Here is a 17996-nt window from a genome sequence, read left to right on the forward strand (position 1 = left end):
TTTTAAAATTATTTGTAGTAGTATGAGTAAAGGTAGTCCCTAAAATGAGTATCTAGCATAGTTTTATGCTCTGCAAACAAAGATAGGGGGAGTTTGAGTATAATAAAAACAATTTTAAGAAAAATAATTAAGAAACAACTCAAATTAAAATATCAAAATTAATCAAAAGAACAAATCTTAGTATAAGCCAACAACCACCATCGAGTCGTTTGTGAAGGTTTTTTTCTTAAAAAAAAACTTAGCCCCCATTTTTTTTTTCATTTCTCTCCCATTTCTGTTTCAATTTCATTATTTGTTTCTCTTAATTTTAGTTTTAGATTTTTTTTAACCATTGTCCAGGTTGCTTTTGAACCAACAAAGTTAACTAGATAACATTAGAATAATTTTTATATGGTTTAATTTTAAACCCGGGCTAAGTAAGAAGTTATGTCAAGAGTTTTTTTCTTTTCAATTTCATTGTCATAACTTTTTTTACTGGCCAACCAAGTTGTTTTTAGACTAGTCAAGTCAAGTGGATTATATCAAGAAAACTCGCGCATGATTTAATTTTAAATCCAGATTAAATAAATATTCAAATTAAAAGATTTTAAGATTGACATGCTATATCAGATTTAATAAAAATATCAAATAATTATTTATAATATATATTTTTTAATATATTCAATTTTTTTCAATTTAACTCGCACATAACATCAAAAACTTGTTAAAAAAAGGTAAATTGATAATATTTTTGTTTAGCTGTGATTTAGCAGCTTATTTGATATTATAGTAATCATTACTTTTTAAAGTATTTTTTATTTTAAAATATATTTAAATATTATTAAAATTTATTTTTATATTAACATTTTAAAATAATTCAAAACACAAAAATTTTAATTAATTTTTTAAATTTCTTTTAAAGCACTTTCAAAACATAACAACCAAGAGCCCGTTTGGCATTGCGGCCAAACCGGCTTCTCATCAAAATTTAAATTTTTTTTTTTTTTTGCTAAAATTGAATACGGTTTGTACTTTTTGGATCGTTTTGATGTGCTGATGTCAAAAATAATTTTTAAAAAATGAAAAAACATTATTGACATGCTTTTCAGCACGAAAAACTATTTGAAAAGCAACCACTACCACACTCCCAAACACCCTCCAAGTTTTATACCTCACTTCGGACTCCACAATATTTGGAAAGCTAACACGAACCCTGTATACTTTGTAGAAAATGACATCCAAGTCCCTGATTTAATTACTCGGGATATAGATGGAGGCATTTTGACCCCAACAAAAGCAGAAGCCCTCAGCTACTTCCACAAAACCCTAATAGCAAACGCCATTAAATGGAATTCGACGAGATCGAGTATCTGGAGAAAACCGTAGAGGAAGCGGAAGATCGAGACGATTCGAGGAAAAGGAACAGCAGCAGCAGCAAAAAGAGAGATGGAACCGAGAGAAGTTACAGGAAGCGAGATGTCGATGATGAGGATGTCGACAACGATGAGAACCGAAAGGTGAAGAAATCGAAAGCTGAGGACGAGAAAGGTCGCGATCACCACCGGAGAGACCGAGATTTAGATAGAGATAGAGATAGAGATAGAAGTAGTAGAGAGAAGGATAGAGACAGAGAGAGAAGTGGCCATAGGGAGAAAGAGAAGGAGAGAGAGAGGAGAGAGAAAGAGAAGGAGAGGGAAAGGATAGAGAGGGAGAGAGAGGAGGAGAGAGACCGGAGAGAGCGAAGCAGGAGCCGGTCAAGGAGGCAAGAAAGCGATTCTCGCGAGAGGGAAAGAGATAGAGAGATTGATACTAGAGAAAGCAGGTGATAATTTTTTATTTTATTTCCAGTTTAGATTTTGGAATTCAATGCTCTCACTTCTAATCATTCCGTTTTTCCTTTTTAATAACTTCAGCTGAATACAAACAATGAACTCATTGTGTATATAGTTCCAAGCGTAATCCTAATGTCCTTGTTAGGAATTGAGTTTAGAAGTTTAATGGGCGAAACAAATACCGTCTAACTAGGATTTGTTTTTGAGTTGGATTGTTAATTGATATTATTGTCCCCTGCAAACCCAAGGCTAAATGATTTCTCAAGGTTTTTGATGAAGAAATTGCTGTTTCTTAAAGTGTTTTTATCAGTTTCTATTCTTACCCATTTGCATTCCATTTGAAAAGGGGTGTGAATTGAATTTGGGACATTGTATAATATGAAAAATGAAATAGCGTTAATTTTTTAATGAAGCTAGAGATTGGCCGTTGCTATGTTTTGAAAGATCTTGTTCTATGTATCTAAATATGCATTGCTAACTTTCAAAGAGAGTAAAATGTTTAATTGGTGATTGCACAAAAATTCGAAACAACATTTGCTATCCTTGTTAGAAATAATTTGGCAAAAAGGCTGACAGCGGTGTCACTATTGCTCCTTGTCTATGATACCATACAGTTGGTTAGACATTTGGATTTTTCTAACAGCTTAATACTGGTTCTTTTTTTTCAGTCATAAGAATGTCTATGCCTGTTAATTAATCTCATGAATTTTCATCTTTTGTGAAAATTGAAACTTTGAAAGTGTTTTGGTTGTCAGGAGATTTAAAGATAAGAAAGAAGCTGTGGAGCCTGAAGCAGATCCAGAAAGGGACCAACGAACTGTTTTTGTGTACCAGGTTGATGGTTTGCACTGCTGTTTTTTTCTCCATTTTTAAATGATTATTAGTCATAGAATCATAGATTATATGTGGTTCCATTGTTTTCTCACATAGGTGTTGCTTTGTTATGGATTTTTTGTTTTATGACAGATGCCTTTAAAAGTGACAGAGAGAGATGTTTATGAATTCTTCTCAAAAGCGGGCAAGGTTAGTGGCCTTTGGTTTGTTTTTTATATTTATAATGCAAAAATAGTTGCATGTTTCTGGATTTTATAAATTTTGTATCAAAGCTCATTGTGGTCTTTCCAGGTTTTGTTACGAACTTCTCTTTTTATTTCAACCTGTGCGTGTGAGAATTATTATGATTTTTTGCATGAGAAACTGCTGAGGACATGAATGTATGTTACTGAAATACCGTTGCTTTATTCTTCCTCAGTTACAAGTAGTGTAATGACTTTCTTGTCTCATTTTAGATATGTGATATTAGTTAAAATGTTCAAATGCATTGAGCAATTTAGCTTGGTATTAAGAAACAGTGTCATCCCAAATGCTGCTGTTTTTTTGGAAATTCAAACATGATGCTCTAGAATCATCTTAATGGCAGATTCTATTCTTCTGCAATGATATATAATTCAAAATGGATGCAGCACTCCCTATTCAACTTCTTCCTCTTTCATTCCAACAATGTCTTCCTTAGTAATTGGACCCTTGATATTTTAGTTACCGCTAGTTTACATGCCCGCCCTCCACTACATTTCAGATCTATTTATTTTTTAAACGTAACAAAAAATACATCCAGGTTGTAGAGAACTTTTTGATATTGTTATTAAACCCGGCCCAACGGGTGAACTTTAAAACCTCTCGATTCGAATCTTTGCCAAATCCAAGTTTAAAATTAAATCATGTGAGTTGCCCCGACGTGATACAATCAACTTGGTAGGTCCAAAGTCAACGTAATTGGCCGGTAAAAAAAGTCTTGAGGATGAAATTGTCAGAAAAAAACCTCTTGGCAACTTCTTGCCAAGCTTGGGTTTAAAATTAAAATGTGTGGGATTTGCTTAACGTGACTCAGTCGACTTGCTAAGTCCAAAAACATCCTGGGTTGACTTGGCCGGCCCAAAGACAACTTGGGCAACCATTAAAATAAGTTTGTGGACAATTTAGAAAAAGAAATGATGAAATTGACAAAAAAAACCAACAAAAAAACCCTTTTGACTCCACTCCTTGTCTGACTTGAGTTTAAAATTAAATCGTGTAAGAGTTGTTCCAATGTGATCTATTTGATTTGGCTGGTTTAAAAACAACCTGGATGATTGTTAAAAAAAGAATGAGGATGAAATTGAGAAAAAAAAGTTGAAATTGAAATAAAAAAGGGATGGAAAAATGGGATGACTGAATTGAAAAAAAGAGCTTCTTTGTTGATATGAACAATGAAGCTCTATAAAGAATCTTACTTTTTTTAGTATAAAAGGTAATGCTTTCTCCATCAAACACAACACCAACATCTATATTTACCTTGTGGGGTACAAAAGTAGCGTAGACAAGATTGTTAATCCTTGTAATGCAATGCATCTTGATAGGTGTTTTTTTTATGTAGTTTGAAGTGTTTGAAATATTTTTGCCCACTGCAAATCCACTCTGTTGTACAATTTGATTTGAAATTATTTTTCTTTGATTTTTCAGGTGAGGGATGTTCGATTGATAATGGATAGAAATTCAAGGCGGTCAAAAGGAGTTGGGTATGTGCCTTTTTGTATAGACAACAAGATACTTATGCACTTGAATTCTTCTAAAGTAACTCTTAGCATATTGATTCCAAGAATCAACTTTAACTACATTCTTAAATGCACTAGAAATGCGATAATGATGAGGGATGATGGGAATACATTGCACTCATGTTTAATCAATTCTTGCAGCACACTCAAGGTAGATGACATAAACCTAATTTTGTTTTAGTTTTCTGATTTTCTTTTTCTAAGTGTTCTGTAAGTAAAGAGACATGATTATGAGGCATGGATAATTAGTTGTAGTGTTCAATATTGGTGCTCCCATTCTGGTCTAGTGTTGATCCTTTACGTCAGCATAGTTTGGTTTTGGCAGCCATTTTGCTTAAGAACTTAGGGTAACCAGAATCTGGTTTTCTAAAACCATCTAAATTTTTTATCAATTGAGCCTTAAATTGGTTTGAGCATTGAGTGAGGTTCATTTGTTTGTGATTTTTGGGCTTTTCTACACAAAACAAGTCAAAATGGAGATTGTTGCTAGCCTTTTTAATTGTATTTATATTTGTTCATTTTGTTTTGGTTTCCTATTATTATTCCAATGAGCTAACATATTCTATGACATGAGACATCTGATTCATGGAAAGAAATTCAGCATAAGCTAACATATTCTTTTCTACTCATGTTTAATCCCCCCCCTTTTTATTATTATTTTGAATTTCATCTTTTTTCTCTCTCAATTTCATCCTCAAACTTTTTTAACAATCATCCGGGTTGACTGACCAAGTCAACTGAATCACATTGGGGCAATTCTCACACGATTTATTTTTAAACCTGGTTTAAGCAAGAAGTCGGTTCAAGAAGTTTTTTCTATCAATGCCTTTTTTTTCTTCAATTCTTCATACTTTTTTTACCAGTATGCTTGGTTGTCTTCGGACTAATGAAATCGATCGGGTCAGGGCAACTCCCACATAATTTAATTTCAAACTTGGGTTAGGCAAGAAGTTAGGTCAATGGTCTTTTTATGTCAATTTTTATACTCTTTTTTTTTTTTTATCAATTTCGTTCTTAGACTTTTTACCAGTCGGTTAGGATGCCTTTGAATCGGCCAAGACAGCTGAGTCACATCGATGCAACTCGCTCAACTTTAAACTCTGGTTATGTAAGGAGTCGGACTGGGAGATTTTAAGATTGACCCGCTCAGCTAGGTTTAATAAAAATGCCAAATAATTCTTTACAACCTGGATAGTTTTTTGTTATGTTCAAAAAATTTTGATCCAACCCTACAACGCGGGCATGTAAACTAGTTTTTTTCCCTACATCTCTTTGCTATACGCTTTGGAATTTTGATTTCTTGTCTTATTTTCTGACAAGTTAATTTACTGCACTGGTGTAACTGCAGGTATGTTGAATTCTATGATTCAATGTCTGTGCCGATGGCAATAGCTCTTTCAGGTCAACTCCTTTTTGGGCAACCTGTGATGGTCAAGCCTTCTGAGGCTGAAAAGAATCTGGTTCAGTCTAGTGCTTCTAGTGGGGGCACAAGTGGTGTTGCTGGACCATTTGGACCTGTTGACAGAAAACTATATGTTGGAAATTTGCATTTTAACATGACCGAAATGCAGCTTAGACAGGTAATAAGATTGGAGAGTTCATTTGGTTTATCATTCATTGAGAGAGACTAGTTTACCTTTTGTTTTTGTAACTTTCAATTTTCTTTCTTAACGAGGATAAGCTGCAAGTAACAGAAGAATTATGTACAGACTAGTTCACCTGTGCTAAATTGGCAAAGAACTTTAGGATGCTTGTAGAAAATCTGTATGTATCAGTTTCAGAAGCCTTTGGTCAACAATTCCTTACTGCATAGACTTGGACATTACAGATTCATGAACTGTGGGAGGACATTTTAGCCTTAATATTTGATGTTGCTGATGGAAGTGTTACTTAACCTCCCATGGATGTTGAATCAACAGTCAATGACTCCAGTAGCTTTTATGGTTTTTTTTGTGTGTAAATTTTGATGTGTAAAGGTCTGTGTGATACCTTATTAGCTTTGAAGAGACAGATAGAAGTTTTTAATAATATTAGGATGAGCAGGTTCCCTTCACTAGTACTTCCAAATAGTAAAACTTTCATCCTGTTTCTCTTACATAATGTTTTGTCTTTCTTCTCTGTATTACTCTCAGCTTTTTGAACCATTTGGTACTGTGGAGCTTGTACAACTGCCTCTTGACCTTGAGACAGGACAATGCAAAGGTTTCGGATTTGTTCAAGTCGGTGATAACTTCTTGTTAATTGCAAAATTTTTCTGTACTATTTAATCTTCTTAATTTGTTGATTGATTAATTCATCCACTCTTCTACAGTTCACTCAACTTGAAAATGCAAAGGCTGCACAAAGTGCTTTGAATGGAAAATTGGAGATTGCTGGTCGAACAATTAAGGTATGCCTAACATACCAGGTTGCTCTTCATATGCTGTACATGTGAAAGTGCATGTTGCCAGGAAACTATTTGTCTTTGCTGATTTAGCTGTAAATGACAATTGATAATGCTAATCTTATTCCTTAGGAAAGGTCTGTGATGAATTGTTTGTGTACATATAGGTTTCATCTGTTACAGAACATGGTGGGCAGCAAGACACTGGAGCAAAATCTGCAGACTTCGACGATGATGATGGTGGTGGATTGGTGAGTTAAATTTTGCCATTCATTACATGAGTGAACTTGCATGATCAGTGGCTCAGCCACTTTATTTATTTGTTTATTTATTTATTATTATCACTATTTTTTTATTAGGGGGGGGGGTCATAAGCCACCATAATTTGTCAAGAATGACAATGTACATTAATTTTTATGAATCCAAAACAATTTTTGTAAATCATACAATGAAAAGAAATGTATTTGAATATATTAGTGTATAATCACATTGCCCAGAATAATTTTCTACAAGAAGGAAGGATTCAAATGAAAAGAGGTGGGGGAAAAAGAGAAACAAGGTTCTGTGAATGAAGGGAATAGGAAAAAGACCAAAGGACCTGATGTGCTGTTTGTTTCACTAATGGAATCGTTGAAGATTTATATTGATTTTCAATGTTAGAAATTATGGTTGGTTTGCTTTGTTAATTGGCTTCTGTTCCTGAGCTTTATGTTGATTTGCGATCTTGTTTTTTATGCGTTGGGCAAGGGGGGGTTCTTTGTTAATTGGCCTCTGTTCCTGAGCTTTATGTTGATTGTCCAGGGGGAATTTTGTTGGCATGCTACTAGAGGTGATGATCTTATATTGAAGTAATTGACTATTTTTCTCTTGTGATGCTCTTTGCTAATGTCTCGTTTAAATATTGACACTTTGAGACAAGAATTTACAAGTTTTACCAATATGGATAGTGTGTGTATATATATATATATTTTGATAATTGTGTTATAAAAATCAGCGACTTAATTAATTCAGATTTTTTGGATCAAAAGTAGCCTCAAATTTTATTGTCAATGAGTAAATTGAATTGTCATCCTTGTCCTGGAAGGACATGCAAATAGCTTTTGAGTTCCACATGAGTTTTGAATTCCCACATCAGTTAGGAATAAGAAGTATGAGGTGTTTATATATAAGATGACCCCAAATGAGTTATGATTAGAGCTGGTACGATATATGGGATAGGGCATTTGCTCTGTCTGTACAGTTAGTTACATACTAGCATTGAGATGAATTGAATTTGGTCAATTTCGTGAGTGGTGGTTGTTGAGATAGACTGTTAAACTTACCTTACTGATTTGGAAGCCTGTTATCTTGTAAACATGGTTAACAGTTCACATCTTACTGTTTTGTTACCGCATAATGAATGGCTTTCATAGGGTCGTGACCCTTGCAATAAAAAAATTAAATTGTTTTCCTTGAATATTTCGCAACTCTATATCTTGGATTGTTAGGTTTTCTTAGATCCACATGTTCATTTTTTCAAAAGAAATTAACTTGTTGGTAACTTTGCTGCTAATATTTTCGCATGAATCTTAGATTGAGGTTTTGTCCTTGTCATTAATGCATTTATGAGCCAGGGGTCATCTAATTACAAAAATTTTGAACATGTAATGAGGTATAGATTTCTCATGAATACAATGATGTTTGTTGATTCAACTTCAAAGTGGAAGAATTGTTACTTTAGGGTAAAAGTATTTAAAACTGTAGATCATGCTGACAACAGGCTGGCAACGTTTGACACTGCAACTTTGAATGTGGATGAGAGCATTTCATTATATTCACAAAGATTTGAGATAATTTGTATCCGAGTCTCTGCTTTTATTTCCTATTTTTCTCCCATAAAAAAAATGTCAAATGAACTATCTAGAAAAGTTTATAACTTCAGAATTGACAATGGGAAAACTCATTACTGCATCTGGAGACTGTAGTTTTTACTAAGATTTTGAGACACTAAGGTAAATGAACATGCTGCTGCCAATTTCAAAATTTTGCATACTGGGAAAATTGATTCTCCAGCAACAAAACTTGATGATTTATTTATTGATTAGTTGAGGTTAGAGTTCTTGATATTATTGTTTGAGGGTATGGGACCAACTTGCATCAGCAAGAGTGTCAATAGTTGTATTGTTTCTTTTCTTACATTTTTAATTTCTCCAATTCATCTGATGTAATGATTTCACTTTTCCCATTCAGGCCTTGAATGCTCAATCAAGAGCATTGCTTATGCAGAAGCTGGATCGCACTGGTATTGCTACAAGGTTTGCTTATCTTACCTTGTGTTTTCTTTTCCCTATATAAATATCAATTCCTTGACCTTAAATCTAGCCCCGTTTCCAGTATTGCAGGCTCTCTTGGAGTACCTTTGCTAAATGGTTCAGCTTCGAATCAACAAGCCATTAGCTTGCCTATCATTGGGCAAACTGCTATAGGATCTGCAACACTTCCAGCACCAGTTTTATCTTCCCCTGCCTATGAACCTATTGGGCAACCCAGCGAGTGTCTATTGTTAAAGAATATGTTTGATCCAGCCACTGAGGTTGTTTTTTTTTTTTTGTTTTTTTCCCTGGTTCTCCATTGGGAAGTACTGATTCTCTTGAAAATGTTGCAGACAGAACCAGATTTTGATTTGGACATTAAAGAGGATGTAGAAGAAGAATGTTCAAAGTATGGTCAGGTGGATCATATTTTTGTGGACAAGTAAGTATATAGCTCATGGAACTTTATCCATATAGGTTCTTATAAGTGTTCTAATGGGGAACAAATGGAAGATTAACAACATAAATGTTTTAGGAAAATTAAATATTTTATTTTATTGCTTTTGTTTTCTGCAAATCTTGTTAGTTTTGGTTATTGTGACATCTAGGAGACTAGAGTTAATTAGGAGTTTTATTTTGTTTAGAACCATGTTCTTTTCACTTCTCTGTTTTAGTGTCCTGTTAGGGTTTTGGCGCTTATGTAAGGATATTAATATACCTGTTGAATGATTATTTTCTTAGGCCTCTTGATTTCCTGTCAAAATTCTGGAGACATGGAATTTTTATTGAGGTGTTTTACATGCTCCCCCACCCGAATTCTAATTGCAGGGCACTACAAATAGAATGTAGTGCTAATTCAAAGTCACAACCAAGTGAAGTTTCTGAACTTCACCTTATCTGAAGCTATTTTTAAGAATAAAGAATGAGTATGGCCTTTCAATGGTCTGATACTGTCGTGTTGTCACATATACCCAATCCATTAACCCTGTCAAAATGCCATCTTTGTGGGCATTTCTATTTTAATGCCATTTCAAAAGCTGATGCCACTTTTAAGAGCCATTACTTGGTGCAATGCTAAAACTTATAGGCTTGCAACTACAGGGGTGCTTCTTTGAGTTGGGATGCCATTCATTTTCTTTCTCAACTGTTTTATTTTACCTGTAGGAATAGTGCTGGTTGTGTTTATCTACGATTTGGCAGCATTGAAGCAGCCGCTGGAGCTCAGCGTGCAATGCATATGAGATGGTTTGCACGCAGGTTAATTTTAGCAGTTTTCATGGTAAAAATTTTCAACTTTCCATGATTTTCTTGATTGTGTCTCCATGTTCTAGCAATTCTTTATTCAAGTTCAATGCTTTTGAAAATGCGTCATACTCATCTGGGACCGAGATTTGAAAAGCCTATTTTGAATACTTCCGGGATCCTAGTTCCTATAACTGCCACTGAGATTTTATCAATGGGGTCTTTAAGCTTCTACTTTTGGACTGGTTACCAAGTCTTTCAACATGGCCGCCCAAATTTTGTTTTCAAAATGTTGTTGATCTTAGCTTATGCATTTCCATAGAAAGAGCAGATTTGCTGGGTATGCCCAAGGTACCTTGCAAGAAAAATGGAATTCTAAACTTCTAAGTTTTATGGAGGTTCCTTTTCTTCTTCCAAGTGAGAAGTGGTTTTGTTTCCTTAAAAATTGCTAAATTGTTGGCTGCACTTGTCCTCTTGCCCCTATTATTTTTGGTTTGCAGCCGCATGTTTTTCCTCTTGTACTTGGAAGAAGAATTGAATGCTTAACTGACACCCGTAACACAAAAGGGAGTTCAGTTTCTACTTCTGAGTAGAAAAGTGTTTTCTGCCCTCTGGAACTACTATCCTAAGAAATTGCAAAACCATCAAAGCAGCTGTGTTGTCTTTTCATCTTTGTCCTCGTGTTCATGCTGCTTTTAGTTTGCAGCAACATGTTATTCCATTTTTTGAAAGAATTTATACTTGTGTGCAGCCAACCCGTGAATATGAAGCAAGATTTCAAGTTGGAGCTTGAATGATGGGGGCAGGGAAGGAATATCTTGTAACAGTTTTCAGCATAGTAGTCTCAACATCCGTCTTTCCTGGGATGATAATTTATGCATCCTCGTTTGTATACAAAGCTCACATGATAATCTTTAATGAGTTCCCCAGCTGACTGTATTCTTAATTTTCTTCTCCGTTTTAGGTTTTGTTTCTTTAGTCCGTTGGTGCATTGTTGTGTCGGTATCTTAAGCTTTTGACCCCCACGAAGTAGTTTTAGCTTGATTTGGATACTTGTGTTCGTTGGATGAAATAAAATATACTCGTGTAGGTTGGGCAGGCTTGTTCCAGTTCAGTATCTCTGGGTTCCACCACCTTGTTTGTTCCATGATCTTAGGGTCAGGTAAATGTGAAATGTTTATTTATTTTTCATTAATTATGGAAATGTGAAGTGATTATTTTGTCAACATCAGCCTTGTGTTTGTATGCAAAGCTTCTTGAATGGAGATGATGACAGCAGAACATTTGTTGATGATGATAAACTGTTCTTTTCTTCAAGTTATTTAAGCATACGAAACCTGTGTGTTGACTTTAATCCTTCCCCGTGTCTGGCCTGCCTAGTTTACCATGCGGAGTTATAAACAGTCGAATTTGGCAACGGTTAACACAATTTTCTGATAACTGCATGCAAATTCATGGGGAAATCTGTATTTGTTGGTGATTTGTAACCTCCAACAAGCACAGTAGATGATGTTTCCTAATCTTGCCAAGAAATTTCGACAAGGTAAATCCTTTTCTGACTTTGGAATTCAAAAGTTCATAAAAATAAATGGTTTCAGCATTTGAATTTTCTGTATCAAAATGTGATAGAGAAAGTAGAAGGATGCATGTGGGAAAGACAATTTTTCCATTGAAAGACCTCAGGCTGAACTACTAGTATTTGGAATTGGAGAATGTTACGGTAACACAATTTTCATTACATGCAAAAAGCATTAATGCACATTTTTATTGTTGTTGTCTTTTGTTTTACAAGCAAGTCCTGACATTAAATATTTTATATATCTTTTTATTCCTCATTCCATAAAATCGTGCAATTAAATCCATAATTAGAGCACATAATATAAAGCATGAATAAAACCTTGCAACTAGCTTTTATAGGTTCGGGATTGTGATGGGATTGTGATAATGGTTGTGGTTTAAAGTATTTTTTCATTAGAAATGTAATAAAAATAATATGTATGTATATATATATATATATTATTTTTTTTAAAATTATTTTTGATATTAGTATATCAAAATGATCTAAAAAAAATAAAATTTTTTTATAACAAAAAAAACCTTTTTAAAATTTAAGGTAATGTGATTTACATCGTATTTTCAAATAGGCTCTAAATCAAAATATCAAGCACAACATTGTAAAATTAAGTCCCTATATTCAATGGTTTTTGAACTTGTCACTAAAATTATCAAGTGTAATTTGTTAATCAATCATTATTTTCCCTTCCATCGCGTATTAATATTTAATTTTACTTTTATATAAGAAAAAAGTATTTTATATATTAATAAGTTTTTTAAATAAATGAAAAAATAGAAAGGAGATAATGGAAAGAGAAACTGTATTCGGCCTTACACTACAAGTAATTCAAATAAGTTCAGGTTTTTTTTATTCTTGATTTGACCATGTTCGTATAGGATAAAAATTGTATATGATAAGTGGTACAAGTTTGAGATCAAATAGTTTGCTTTCCCTGTGGTTTTAGGTTCGAGCCATGAGATTGCTAATATTGATGATCATTAGAGATTTACATGATCATTAATTTCAAGGTTCATAAGAATTAATAGAAGTGTAAGGAAGCTAATCCGGGCACCTCACATGAATAAAACAAAAGTTCTGGTTTTCTTTATTCTTGATTTGACCATGTTCATATATGATAAAAATTGTATTGTTTGTGTTAAATTTAATATGTAAATTCTATATATTATTCGAAGATCTCTCCAAAAAATAATAATAACAATAATATAAGAAATGAATTTGTATAAGTTTAAATATGTTGAGGATTTGATGGTGGAATTTAAATTAAATTAGGACTTTTTTCTCTTTACTTGATAAGCGTAGGGACGATTTAAAAAGCTAGAACTAGAGTTGCAGGGCACAAAAGTGAAACTCGCATAAATACGCAATTACAAAAAGATAAAACAAGATTCGGATCATGCGACAGAAATCGAGTTTGTGGAGATTGTGTTATAATGGCATTTAACTATATCATAATCTTTCAGATTTTGCTTGTGTACATAACCAAGACCGTAAAGAATAATTCACAAAATTATTACTACTAAGTACCATTCAATCGCAATTTTGATGGGAAAAAAGTATATTTTGATCCTTGATTTTTTTGAACATTTCATATTTAATCCTTTTATTTTCAGATATTTACGTTTCACCCATAAATTCATTTTTTTACTTGTTCTCTTCTTGTGAATTGTTAGAAGAGTGAGAAATTCATCGGAAAAGAAGAGGAGAAAGAAATCCTTATGCCGGTCACATTTCCGTAAAAAGAAGAAGACTAATCTAGACCTCAATGGGTTCATTTTGGATACAGAAATTCAATATAGATGGTTTTGGTCTTTAATCATGTTGGAAAAAGTAAATTTAGATCAGAAAGTTTTTTTTTATTTTTATAATTTGATTTGGAGTAGTTTTTATACAAATTAAAAAGAGTTTTGAGGTTAAAAATAGAGTTATTGAAATTCCTATGATGATTTTTAAATGAAACCATGTTGAAAATTAAGTTTTGAGAGTTCTAAAACACGAATCTCAATTTTCTAGCAACCAAAATTGATTGTAGCAGATAACAATTGTCTATGGTGCGCCTAGGTTTTTTTTTTTTTTTTTTTTTTTTTTTTTTTTTTTTTTTAATGTTAGGTATGCAAGCCCATCTTTCTAGGCTCAACTTTTTTATTGTTATTTTTTTAAAAAGCCCTTCAACTTTTTATTTTTGTATAACTTTAGAATATATATATTTTTTAAATTATTAAAATAAAATTAAAAAACTATCCAATTATGGCAGGATTTTCAAATAAGATTAGATCTCTTGATGATAATATTAACAATTACTTTATGAATAATTTTATTTGAATTAATTTTACTTTATGATAATATTAATAATTTTATTTGAATCTAGTATAATATCTAATTTATTATTGTTAATTTTATATAATCTCATGTAATTAATTATTCTTTACCTTTTCATGCAGTTGCTTAGAATTTATGGGGTCATTGTTTTTTTATTTTTTATTTTTTTATTTTTATTTTTATTTTTATTTTTATTGAGACTTGCTTTATTTTTGTTTTAAATGTAAATGGGGGCTAAGCATCCAACTAAATTAAATGAGGAAAAGTAGACCCCATAAGATCAAGGTACAAAGCCCGAGAAGGTCATTTAGAATCCAATTGCTCCTATCCAGAGGATTCATAGCTAAATTTTATTTGCTACCCAATTTGCTTCTTGATTTGCCTCCCAATCTAGCAGCTCCTTTGCTTTGACGATGAGGGAGTAGTTTGCTTCCGCCGTAATAAACACCTGTGTAATGAGTTGAGCCACCAATTTGAAGTTAGATTCTAGGATGACTTTTTGCAATCCCAACATCCAAGCCAATTCGATACCTGATACCATCACCCGTAGCTCTGCTTTGACCACAGAACGTAGTCGCAAATTAATTACAAATTCTTTTATCCAGGACCCAAATTCATCCCGGATTAAACCCCTGCCCCAGCTTCGGTAAAGATCCAGTAAAATACAAGTTTATTTTATAAATTTCTATCTCTACTTTTTATCATACAAAACACTTATATAATGCTTTAAATAATCCTAATGAATCCTCATATATAGATTAATTTGAGTTAATTTATAAAATTAATCCAAATAAATAGTAATAAACCAAAGACTAAGAAAAAATAATACAAATCTAAAATTAATTTTCTATATATATTAGAATCAAATTTGCCACTCCTAAAAGTGCCAAATAAACTAAAAAATTTGATTTGAATGTGAAATTAATTCTGAAATCTTCTTGACTTATGTTGCTTGATTTCCTTGTTTTACATAGATAATTAATGAAGAAAATTTCTCTTTTTTATATCTGTCAATTTAGTTTTCTTACTAAATTACGAAAATCATTAATTAATTCTTCAACCTCAAATAAATCTGATCTGATTTTAATATCTTAATTAACCTAATTAACAACTAATCTTAAACACAACCAAATAAGGAATTCATGACTAAAAGTGAACTGTATCATGGATTTACGTGATAAACAAGGACTGATCACTTCGTGCTTGGAAAAACCTCTATTTCAACATATTTCATGTTCTTACAAATTACATCACCACTCATTTTGTAATATTGTTTATAAATCAGTCCGAGCAGTGAACCAACAAGATTGTATGTCTACGTATCACTTAAAATTCATCTACTCAGCTAGGACAGTTAGATGGTGACACATGTAACCATCATACTTATTAAATGTGTGTGTGTGTAAGCTGTAAACACAAAAAGCCTGCATGATTTGGTTTTGTGTAAAGAAAAATATAGAATGAAACAAAATTTACTACGAACAACAGAAGAAATGTAAAGATTTATGTATTAGGCTAAGATTAATACCAAAATGAATCAAAACTATGAAATTATATCATCTTTGTAATACATCCACTATTTTAATTTTTGTAGTCTTCATACATATCAAATATATAAACATATAAAGTTTATAAGAGACATCACTACACTATTAAACAATTTTACTAACAGATTAATTTTATAGGTGTAAGACATACAATCGTTGGAAAACTTTTGATTGACAGCATCCACCAATGAAATTCATATTTCAGAATATTGATCGTCAGTAATTTCAATTTCTGTTGCTACTGTCGGAAAAAAAAAACACCGACGGTCTTATAAACGGGCAAAGCGGGCCAAAATTGTTTTTTTTTCTTTTTCTTTTTCGCGCTAGAACTTTACCTACAAACCTATTTTGTTTGTATTTCCACCGGACGGCCAATCCATTGGTGATTGTGGCATGGACATTAAATGTTTCAGAACTCTCTGTAAAATACCGTTGGATACAGTCCATCAGTATTGTCAACAGTAAATCACCGACGAAATAACGCCGTTGGTGATTGTGGCATGGGTAGTGAATTTTTTTCAACTCTCTGTCTAATACCGACATACCTGTTTCGTTTGTAAGGCCATCAATATTTATTTAAAAATATTATATTGATTAATAGTAAAAAAAAACTAATTAACCAAATAAAATTGTATTAAATATTAAAAATATAAAAGTAATGTTAAATAATATTCATCCAAATGTTCAGTACAAATTTATTGTGTTTCAAAAACAAAATTAAACTAGAATAACGACGGCAAAGAAGGAGTAGGAGGAGGCTAATTGTTATTGGGATCGTACGACCAAAAAGGGGTTGCACATGTATCATCACCCATCCTTGATCTAATGTCCATGACCATTTGACGAAACTGCTCAAAAATCCATTGAGAGTCATTCATATTATTGTTTTAAGGCCATAAACTCCTCAGACTGAGTGCTCGATATTGATGGAGAGCTCCTAAGGGTTGAGATACTATGAGTCGCTCGCAAGTTTTTAATCGTAGTGTTGGAGAGCCTGTAGACCCGATTTTTATCGAGTCTACCAGACGATCTTACCTCCATCCATAAATCTGCATTGAAATCCAGATGGGTTGAAGGACCGTCCTCATATCTCTCCCTCAACTGGCTATTATAGGTCTCCAATTTTTTTTTTTTAAATCATCATATTCAATTCAAGAAAATAATAGCTTACAAAATAAAATGATTGAATGAACATACCACGAAGTGTTGAGCATGGTTGTCCACGAACTGTTGCACCTCCTTTTAGCGGTCTTCACTTCGTATGTGCGTCTCGACAAATAGCTTTATTGGGCTTGGCTCACGTCCAAGAGACGTAGCCTGTAAGAAAAAAAATGTTGCAAGTTAAATATATTTATAAACAACAACAAATTAATTAACGATATATTTCATTTAAATTAATCTTACCATCCGCTTCACATATGTATCGAACAAAATGGAGCCGCCGGTGTACGTGGTCATCGAACCATGAATTTGTCGGTTCTAGTTGTTGGCACCGGACTATGAGCGTTGTGCGAACCAATCAGACGTCACGTGCTCAATACATTGCGTCCATATATCCCCTGAGATGAATGGCGGTTTGAATTCCCACCAAACCGCCACCTCATTCCAGCCTTCTAGATTGTTATCTCTCGCATATTTTTTTGCTTTTTTTTTTTGTGTCATACCAAAAATCACGCAACCTACTTCCATAGTAACAAATTATAATTTATAACATTGTGGTCCTCATCAACTATTATTTCTATAACTTTGTGGTCCTCATCGACTATATAGTCTCCCATCAAGAATGTGCTCTTTGTGATAATAATTGGGTGGTATAGTCTGTCGCACGTGTGTCGCGTCACGACGATCATCCACCCTCTCATCAGGTGTTGTATGTTTATCTATTCCGATAAATATGAGGAGACAAGTAATTCTTGTCTCTTATCAGTGAAAAATGGAATGGGAGTCGCCCTCTATGGTTCAAGAAAAGCCCTCATAAGTAAGGATGTTCTAAATCTTATGCGGTAAAACCTAACTGTTCTAATGTCTATAAAAGAACTACCTTTTTAATATCGAGAATACGTTTTATTTATAAATTCATAATCTTGGATATTTTAAAAAAACAAAATATTTTTTTGGGGTTTTTTTTTTTTAAATATTGGCTAAGTTCTTGTGACTTTAATAAACTAGTTATTAATGCTAACATGTATGCTAAAACATATATATTTTTTGAAGTTTTCTTTGTTGTATGAAAATACAA

The 17996-nt window shown here is 33.0% G+C and overlaps 1 protein-coding gene across 1 annotated transcript; it reads left to right on the forward strand.

The window, feature by feature from the left end:
* The first annotated feature begins 1227 nt into the window (after positions 1 to 1227).
* Positions 1228 to 11435, forward strand: LOC118030272 (uncharacterized). Its single transcript, XM_035034328.2, has 13 exons — positions 1228 to 1801; positions 2567 to 2645; positions 2778 to 2834; positions 4311 to 4366; positions 5751 to 5982; positions 6535 to 6621; positions 6714 to 6791; positions 6953 to 7036; positions 9015 to 9079; positions 9159 to 9357; positions 9430 to 9518; positions 10241 to 10355; positions 11070 to 11435. Exons 1-13 carry the CDS (start codon positions 1326 to 1328, stop codon positions 11109 to 11111), a joined length of 1659 nt encoding a protein of 552 aa, XP_034890219.1. The 5' UTR covers positions 1228 to 1325; the 3' UTR covers positions 11112 to 11435.
* Positions 11436 to 17996: the final 6561 nt, after the last annotated feature.

The sequence above is a fragment of the Populus alba genome, chromosome 5 (assembly GCF_005239225.2).
Source record: "Populus alba chromosome 5, ASM523922v2, whole genome shotgun sequence".
NCBI classification, from domain to species: domain Eukaryota; kingdom Viridiplantae; phylum Streptophyta; class Magnoliopsida; order Malpighiales; family Salicaceae; genus Populus; species Populus alba.

What these genes read in the sequence shown, in the direction of transcription:
- LOC118030272 (XM_035034328.2), top strand. Translation starts at nt 1,326, where the DNA reads ATGGAATTCGACGAGATCGAGTATCTGGAGAAAACCGTAGAGGAAGCG. An exon ending in GAACTGTTTTTGTGTACCAG is followed by an intron (nt 2,646 to 2,777) that starts GTTGATGGTTTG and finishes GTTTTATGACAG; the next exon opens with ATGCCTTTAAAAGTGACAGA. An exon ending in TCTTCTCAAAAGCGGGCAAG is followed by an intron (nt 2,835 to 4,310) that starts GTTAGTGGCCTT and finishes TTGATTTTTCAG; the next exon opens with GTGAGGGATGTTCGATTGAT.